The 9,593-nt window shown below is 35.2% G+C and overlaps 1 protein-coding gene across 3 annotated transcripts in view; it reads right to left on the bottom strand.

Annotated features, from left to right (window-relative positions):
• Window positions 1-2,409: 2,409 nt before the first annotated feature.
• The window catches only part of SF3B1 (splicing factor 3b subunit 1), a 61,697-nt gene continuing 54,513 nt past the window's right edge, over window positions 2,410-9,593 (bottom strand). For 2 of the 3 annotated variants that reach the window (XM_019939213.3, XM_019939214.3), the window contains 8 exons: window positions 9,015-9,236; window positions 8,537-8,719; window positions 8,338-8,449; window positions 6,739-6,859; window positions 6,287-6,418; window positions 4,821-5,093; window positions 3,181-3,397; window positions 2,410-2,897 (listed from right to left, as the gene is read on the bottom strand). In XM_019939213.3, coding sequence (XP_019794772.1) covers window positions 2,739-2,897; window positions 3,181-3,397; window positions 4,821-5,093; window positions 6,287-6,418; window positions 6,739-6,859; window positions 8,338-8,449; window positions 8,537-8,719; window positions 9,015-9,236 — 1,419 coding nt within the window. In that variant the 3' untranslated portion in view covers window positions 2,410-2,738. Of the gene's footprint in view, window positions 2,898-3,180; window positions 3,398-4,820; window positions 5,094-6,286; window positions 6,419-6,738; window positions 6,860-7,255; window positions 7,326-8,337; window positions 8,450-8,536; window positions 8,720-9,014; window positions 9,237-9,593 lie in introns of those variants that run through there. The other variant, XM_019939215.3, reaches the window with a different exon arrangement.

The raw sequence follows: 9,593 nt of genomic DNA, 5'->3' as shown, positions 1-9,593 counted from the left end.
GTTTTCAAGCTAGGGAGATTTTGTCCTCCAGAGTACATGAGACAATATCTGGAGGCATTTTGGGTCATCACTACTGGGGTGGGAGTGCTATTAGCATCTACTGGGTAGTCAGGGATGCTACTCAACATCCTACAATGCCCAGGTCAGTGACCCACGATGAAGATGTGTCTGGCCCAAAATGTCAATAATGCCAAGGTTGAAAACCCCTGTGACAGCTGTAGTTCCTGCTTTATGTAACCTTGTGGGATTTAAGAAGCATTGAACACCAAAGAACCCAACAACTGAGCCTACATGACTGCAATTGTCTTCTTCAGTTTCTTTTAAAGAAAAAGTTCTTCGGTTTTTCCATACTAAGTTCCCATATTTGGAAAACCACCCAAAGAGCTCAATATTATTAAAATGGCACAACCACAACAGAGTGTAGTACAGGAACAATACAAAGTCAACTAAGATTAAAAACTGCTCTAAGACTTTAGATATAAGAAGTTTTATTCATCTGGTGGTACTTGATGCTCACAGGGCACCATACAACAAATTTAAAAAATACAATAAGAAAAAAATTGAACAGCCAAAGAGATCATTTCCATTAGAGGGCCCACAGAAAAACCAGCAAAAGCCCACAGAAAGACCCACCTACTGTCCCCTTAAGAACATTAATTTCTTCCTGCTTAAGTCTGGCTTTAAGAAACACCAAAGGAAAGTGCGAAAGAAGAAGTCTTTGAAAGATAGTTAAAACTTCACATAGCGTCTTTCACATGAGTACCTCACAAAATGCTTTCCTTATTCAAGTAAGTATGTAAAATAATCCAAACATTTGTGAGCCTCGATTTGGTCCCAACTTTCAAGATCGTAGGCCTCAGTATTTGCCTCACCTCTCTGTCCTCAAATTTGTATCAGTAAAAAGTCACTTACAGGTAAAGCCTCCTTTGCTCCACACTGCCACTACAAAGCACAGATGTTTTACATAAAGAGCAAGGGCCCAAGCAAATTCAAGTTATACAAGTACCTGAAGCGAAAATGTAACTAAATTTCCCCAAGACTGGTTTAAAACCAAATTTTCCCTTTGAAATCCATTGTATTCAATTTTCATGATTAGTAATTACTGAAGGTCATCTGACATCGAATACAGAGAAAAGCAAGATTTAAAGTTGTATGGGGGCTATTATTACAAAAACTTCTAAAAAGATAATTTTGGAAATTTAGTACACATTACCATGTTGTCACAAAGTTATGTCACACAAGAAACGAGTTACAAATTCTGCCTGGAGGGTCAGCTAATGCTCAATATCAATTCTGTACAAGTGAGCCAATTATAAGCTGTTTCTCAAGTAAGCCTCCACAACAGGGAGCCCTAAGTATTAACAGTTCAATCAATAAACCTCCTAGTCTCAGTAGATTGGTTTTACTTACTGTGGCAGAGTCATCCTATGCTTAGGCTGCTGCAGAAGCTCATTTCCCATTAGACTGCACAGAAGTATTCAATACTATTACATAAGGAGACAAAATAAAACAGCTATGGGAAGTGAAGGACTAAGAAATTTTTGGCCAGAAAATTAGGGAAAACTGAAGATATACTTTATTATATATAAAAAATTACTGCCTTAATGCTTGGTTCCTCTAGATTTAAATGGCATTTCAGTTTATGCTTGACACCTACAGATCAATTCATTATCTGATTACTAAATGCAAAACTAAGCAAACCTAGACATTTCAGCTGCTACCATTGTATAATATCAGTACATAACTAATCTGTAACTAGATGTCTCCCCTTTTCCATTATACTGCATTTCTTAAGGGCAAGGGGCATGTCAAAAGCACCTTTGCATCCCTACAACTAAGCACACTGGCTGGTATACAGTAGGTGCTTAACAGGTATTTACTAAATATATTGTTGAATAGTGGCTTATGACATGGGAAAAGAGCCCAAAGATTGTCTTATTCTAACTAGCATTACTTAGGTAGTAGCCTCACTCCCAATAGGTACAAGGCAGTTTTAAAGTAAAGACACTTTCCCCACGTTCTACACAGAATCATCAAGAGTTGGATATGACTTGAATCACTTCCCTTAAGCATGTTCATAAAGCATTTTGAGAAATCAAGAGATGAAAGGCGCTATGTAAGTGCAAAATAATATTATTCAAGACAGTTCAGCAAAGATGCTATAGTTTCTATGGTGATGGAAGGGTTGTACTAGTTTGAGGTGAACACCCCCAAAGCTACTCTTCTCAATGTCATTATCAACAGAACAATGGAATTTTGACAAAGATGCCATCACTTTATATCACTTGTATTCTGCTACTTTCTATAAACCAGGTGACAGAAAATGATATAAAGCCACTTATTCTACACAAACCAGTACTTTATCAAAGTTCCGTATTTTACAAGTCATGTTCAAAAAACACACACAAGTTAGCATTTTGTACACAAATGTTTATTTCTCAATTAAACATTCCCTTTAAACACAAGGAATGAATTCTAAATCTTCATAAAGATGAATCAAAAATGAAAGCCCTCCAGAATAGTGTGTGCAATCACTGTGTTCTTGGTCACTACTGGCGTTTACTGTTTAACATCAAAAACAAAGACAGGTTATTTAAAAATCATGCTACTGGATTTCTAGCTCTTCCTCTATGACCAGTTCTATGCTGATCTGCAATGTTTAAAAGTTTACATCACCAAATCGAAGCAAGTTTAAGGTGTGAAACAGCTGTGCATTAAACACAAAATAAACAATAAAGTTACAAGATATAGTCAAGTTCATAACGAATATAGGTGTTCTTATCATCATTGTAGATTCTTGGATAATGTGCTATGAGAGCATCCTGTGAACCAATGTAGATGGAGTTGTAAATTTTCCAATACACATCTCTGACTTTCCGGGCTGGGTGAAACAAACCCTAGAATAATTAAAAGGCTACATTACTTCAAGAAATACACAACCTTAACACAACTAACAAACCATAAAGATATGGTTGCAAGCATTTCCCTTTGAGAGAGAAAACAAGATGGCAATTGCACAAAACTGCAGAGGGCAAAGACAAAATCTAATCCTCCCTCCCTCCCCTCACAACTGTTCTCCCGTATGGCAAAAACACACCCTACCAATAATTAGGAACAGTGACTTAATTCAACTAAAATTACTTTTTTCAACGAGTACTCTTTTAAAAATCTTTGACCTACCTGTAAACAATACTGCAGCATTCTACATGGTCCAATAGCAACTCTCAGACCCTCCAGGGCCCCCATAACTGCCTGAATTACATGGGGAGATGTCTCAAACACATTGGGCCATACATAGTTCAACAAGTGATTCAGTGAATCTTCACAACCAAATCCATAAACCCCAAGTGACATGTGTTGCACCACTGCACTAGCCGTCTGTCTGTGTACAAGGTCCCTGTAACAGAGGGGGAGAAAGCTCTTTGTTAAGATACAGTCTTAGTTTCACAGAAGATACATGCCTGCCCGTTAGAAACTAAATCACAAATTCAGTGCATGGAATGGATGCAGAGTCATCCCCACACCTTATGTATCTGATACAGAATGCTTTTAGAGTGACTAATGATTCTACTTGAGAACTTTGCTTTAACGACTCAAACCTCACTCTGGCTCAAAAATAAACCATATTTTTCTTTGAAAGTAATATAAGCAAGAAAGCCGAGCACAGTGTACATTTTATATGCTACTAAAAATGAGAGAGAACACATGACTCTTACATACGAATGATTAACAGTAATATCTCATTTTAAACTCTGTAAACTTAAAACCTTTGAAAGTAATTCAATACAACAGATAACTAAATTGAGACTAAATCTCTTCCCTTGTCAATTTTTTTTAAAGGTTCATTCAAGAACTCAATTTAGGGAAAGGAAGAGAAGGACCAATAATTTTTTCAAACCCAGAAATAAGAACTCTTATCACCTCCCATGTTTTAAATGAACTTATGTTTATGACAAGTCATTGAGTTATTTATTCCACAATTATTCAACTGACTACAAGCATCAGATAACGGGTCTATGAAGGGCATAAAAACAAGTTCACACTCTTTACCCTCAAAGGCAGGAAGAGTACCTTAAAGGTATAAGAGAAAAAAACATCTGAACTTAGTTACTAGCATCCTTATTTCTCTTATTTATTGTAATAATCTATTAGGCATAGACTGAAGTGCAGCTGTATTCCCCCTTAGTAAATTTCCCAACTAAAGTAATGTTTCTTGGTATCAGGACTCTATCAATCACTTCAAGCAGTACTTTATCAGTGGTCACCACCTGAATAACTGGGGGCCTGCAGTGGGAATAGTGTGGCTCTGGCAGGCTATGTTCAGTAGTTCAAAAGCCTTATAGAAACCTCTGCTTCATCTGCCGTAACAAAAAGCTAAAAAGATCGGGTCTCTTTGCCATACCGATAAGCTCATGCTCAACATTTCCTCTAATTATATTTGACTTTAATTTTTAAAACAAAAGTTGATCAGGAATTCCCTGGTGGTCCAGGGGTTAGGACTCAGCACTTTCACTGCCGGGGCCCAGGTTCAATCCCTGGTCAGGGAACTAAGATCCTGTGAGCTATGTGTGTGGTCAAAAGGCGGGGGGCTATTAAAACAGGGAGGGGGCACTTGGAAAAAAAATTGGGGGAACCACTATAGCATCTATCTTATTTAGAGATAATAGTCCTAATTTATTTATAGTTTCATAAAAATCCAGACTAATAGTCCCTTCTTTAACTACATCACAACAAATAGGTCATATAATAATTACTTCCATAAGTTCTAAAATAAAAGAAGAATTATAACTATTTTCTTGCATTTAGTTCAAGTCACTTACCTATCCATTAAAGCATCTTCAAGGAGTGGTGTTACAGCATAAATGTAGTCCTTTCCCATCTCACCAATATATTCAAACAAGAAGGAAAGTGATTTTAACACTCCATTTTGAACATTCAGTTCAGGAACTCTGTATTCATTCATTAAGGCAGGTAGTACTGTGAAGGGTGAACATGTTTCAGCGACAATAGCTATTGCTACAGTGGTACAAACTCTGTTCTGCCTTTCCTGAACTTTGAGGTTGTTTAAAAGTGTAGCCAATACATCATGAGGGCTGGAAAAAAATAAATGTGTCAGCAAACTGTTAGTTTACAAGTCAAAATTTTTTTGGAGGGAAGAAAAATAATCAAAGGAATGGAACTTCATGCTAAGTAATTACTGGGAACTTAGTAATTTTATGCTAAAATGCAATACTTTCAAGTCACTGGCATTACGGTTTCTACTTAAGAACTTCATTTAAATTAAAGTGTTCATTTTAATGAAAAAATTCAAATGGCTTCATTTTCAAATATAATTTACAGTCTTTAGTATATTTCCTAAAACAAAAAGAAATTTCATTAAATGTTTAGACTGAATAATTCTTTGAGTGGTCAGAACATGGCCACTAGAGCAGGCAACCTTACAGTAGTATATAAACTGTGGTCTCCAATGCCACAACACACAAAATCTGTTTTCCAAAATCCTCCCTCCCACACACCTTTACCACATTTATTCTCCTTCTTTAAGCATTTATTCTACCACAAATTTAAAGGGACACAGGAACTAAAAAGTTAACAACAGCTATTCATTGCCAACTTCTTAACTACATCACAGATGAAAAAATATTATTGCTACCAAAAGGCATGTGGGGAGACTCTAATTAAATAATCCAACTTTTGTTACGTTTTATTGCTTGAAAATATTTAGTTATTAAGCCACATATACATAAGTATCTCATTTTCTACAATGACTGTTTCTTCTAGTTTGGTTCTGGTGGAGCAGAAGCAAATAACCATAGGTTATCTAATAAAATAGCTATCATTCAGTTGTCTGTGGATTAATTTTAGAAAAATATTTTTAAAACACATAAAGCATTAACATGAAAACTGAATTATGTTAATTGTTTTACTAAGAACTGGCCTTAATATTTTAAGCAATATCCTAAAAGCACCAACAAAATTTGAAATTATTCTGAAATGGTACTGTTTCCCTCTTCTGAAAATAGTGAAGTGTGACTAAATGAAATTTTAAACTGTTCCATCTATTTTAATTCAATTTAACATTTAAGAAAACATTTCAAAAACTGAAGGTCAGTGGTTGAAGTCTATTCTAAAAAACATAAATAAAGTCTATTCTAACTGCACTACTCATACCTTGCCTTAAAAGAGAGTCTACAGAAATGGAAACACCTTTTAACACTACAATGGGTCTATTACAAAGTAAAAAAAAAAAAAAAAAAAAAAATACACAGAAGTAAATAATACTCACCCAATGGCCTTTGCAATATAACCAAATGTGTTGACTGTGGCTCTACGAATAGCTTTTTTGTGAGCTTTTAAGAGCTCTAAAAGCTCAAAGCAAATCCTCATCCATTCTCTTGCAGACACATATTCAGCTCCCCTAGTTTAAAAAAAAAAAAGTTAAATTTTTTGTAACAATAAGTTTTAAAAGGTAAATCTGCAAATTCAGTTCTCAAAACATGATTACCAACTCATTTTAAGCATTAAATAAAATTATTATTACTGCTCAGAAAGGATGGTTTAGTTTTAAAAATATACTGCCACTCCCTCATTACCATTCAAATCGGAAAATATTACTGAAATATTAGCCTGACCATATATACTTACATTAGAAACAATAAGCAAATTTGCAAAGTGAATAAAAGTGGCTAAATGTGAAACACAATACTGCTTATTAAAATGTTTAGGTAATCTGCTTACCTATCAGCAATACGTCCAACAAGATCAATACAATTCTCTTGTACTTTTTCATGCCTATTCTTTAAGATGGGGGTGAGTCTAGGCAGCAGATCTTTAATTGGTGGAGTCATCTTATGCATACCTATTTAACAGAAGTCAAACACACTATCAATTAACACGTGAACTGCAACCTTTGTTCATTTTACCTTTTATTTAACAATGTAATATACGTGACTAGGCATAAATACAAACTTACAGCTGCCTATGGAAAGAAAAAGCCCCAGCTTCAGATCAAACGCAGAATTTTTAACTTTTTATTAACAACTTCTGATTATGCATAAAAATGAAAGAAATTAGTGAAGTGATTTAAAGAATGATGGATACTCAACAACAAAAAAAAGTTTTATTTGGTTCTGAAATGTATTTGTACACTGACATTTAAATATGGGGACAGCTTATGTTCCGGCCATACACAACAATATAAGCCAGAGGTAGACATGTAAATTAAAGCAAAATTTTCCAGAAAGGGCCCCCTTACCCTTTAACTGCAAAACAAACAGATCTCCAGTCTCCCTGCAATGCAGGGCATACTTGGATGGTATTTACACCTATGAAGAGAGAAAAAAGGAGGCAGCTGGCAGGGGCTCTTGCTCTAACTAGAACTGCTTGCTCTGATTCTCTCTCCATTGCTTTTCCCATGTTTCTCTGACCAACAATATGGTTTACAATTCCCTGCAAACCAGAGCCCCACAAGTGGCCAAGTAACTGATTTTTGGCAAGTATCTCCAAGTAGAGAGAGAGGAAAGGGCTGAACTGGGGATTATATGTAAATGCGATGGTTTGAAGACCTCCTATACTGTATAAAAACCCCTTACTAAAATGAGAAAAATAGTGGCTATCACAGCCAGCTATTTCGACCTCTTGATAGGTTATTTCTGTCCCTCTAAACTCCGTAGAAGTTACTTTTGCAATCGTTACATTCACTTATAATGAAGGATAAAACAGGAGACCATTTGTTTGTTCCATCATAATGCCCTTAAAGAGGAAAAGCTTTGTTCTCCACACCCAAGAGCGTTTGTAATACACCTCTGTTTTAACTTTGGATAAAGAACTGAAAGGACAGTTTAAAAGAATTGGATTTAAATAAAAATGAGGTCACTTGATCAATTCACTTTTCTCTCTGGTTATTGTTCCTTGAACTTAATAGCAAGCAGGAAAACCTACCATAACCATTTACTAATTCAAGGTTGAATAAATATATAAAACTTTAGAGTTCTCTCCACCCACCACCTCCTCTCCCATATATTTCAGGTGACACACAATTTTTTTAGGGCCCTCTATCCCATGACTTCAAAGTTTTTTGAGTTGTGACTACTTCCTCCTCTCTTGCAGGTCCTAAACTTGCCCTCTTTCTCTCTTTTAAAGTAAAATATAAATAGACTTTGGGAGATAAGATTCTTGTGACATCCCAACTTAACTGTAATTTTCAGTGGTTAAAAAAAAAGTATCAGACATTCATTAGTCAACTCCTAAATAGGATTCTCTATTTTACTTTCAAAATACCAAAGGAACTTTAAAATACAAAACAAAAAATTCTTACATGACCAACAAATTCCATACCTATTACATTTACAATGGCCTTCAGTGCTCCAAGAATGCTGCCCAATACTTCAGGGTACTCTTCGCCCAAATACTCATACAAAACAACACCCAAGTGCCCCATCAATTTTTCCTGTAATAAAAAAATGATGATGATGAAATGTTACTGTTTACATTACTCCTTTTGGTGAAGAAATAAGAATCTGATATAAAAGTTTACCTCTTGACAAGTCTTCATGACAACAGCCGTTCGAGAGATCAAGTCAGCTGCCTGTTGCCTAACTTTTGCTGATTTGTTATTTAAACGCCACAAAACTGTACCGCAGATCTGAGGCAAGTACGGTTTGACTCGTTTGCCAAGAGCATTGACCACTGTGCCAAAGCCGTTCAACATTACTGAGTCCTTAAAAAAAAAAAAAAAAAAAAAAAAAAGCCAAGTTAAATTTAAAACCTACATTCAATGTGAACAAGAATTCAGTTTGTGACTAAACAGTTGAAATATAATTATATTCCGTTTCCAAAAATCTAACCTAAAAATTTGAGGTAGAAGAGTATTTCTTTGTAGCCAACTGCATGAGAACATGAACATTTAAAAATTATTTCAAATTTAATTACTCTTTGGTGATAATATTTACTTGAAAATATGTTTTACAAATATGAAAGTCAGTGGCAACTTGCCTAATAATTAGTATCATTACCTCTGTAGTCTGTTCTTGAAAAGCATAAAGAATACCATCAATCAGTTGTTCTTCAAGTTTATGATCAATGTCTGCTGCTCCCAAGTTGCCCATAATTTTCTCAATTGTCTCCATCACCATTTTTCTGTACTGTTCAGCTTCATCTTTCAGATCATCCACAATCCTGGATATAATTTCTGCTGCACCTACTTTGTTTGCCAACTCCACAGTAGTATCAACTAACTAAAAAGAGGAGGAAAAATCATTTAATTTACTGCTTTTCCAAGGAAATAAAGAGACATCATGAAAATGGAATATTCTAAAGATACTATTTAGCTAGTAAGCATGCTGAGGACAGATGGCTCCTACTATTAAAACTTTAAGAAAAAGGTGGCCAAAAACATTTAAATATGAGTCTAAGTCAAGGAGATTTAAGGTTACGATTGTATTCATGCTTCACCTAGCCAGATTAAGCAGTTCATTTACTAGACAAAAATGTCAATTTATAGTTGGCTATCTATCCTAGAATACAAAAGCAAAATGGAAGTTAACTGGCTGACTAAAATCCATCTCCGTTCACAATCAAACACAAACAACCTG

Source organism: Tursiops truncatus, chromosome 7 (assembly GCF_011762595.2).
Source record: "Tursiops truncatus isolate mTurTru1 chromosome 7, mTurTru1.mat.Y, whole genome shotgun sequence".
NCBI lineage: Eukaryota > Metazoa > Chordata > Mammalia > Artiodactyla > Delphinidae > Tursiops > Tursiops truncatus.
Note: the sequence above shows the minus strand (reverse complement) of the source record. Positions and strands in the feature narration are given on the sequence as shown.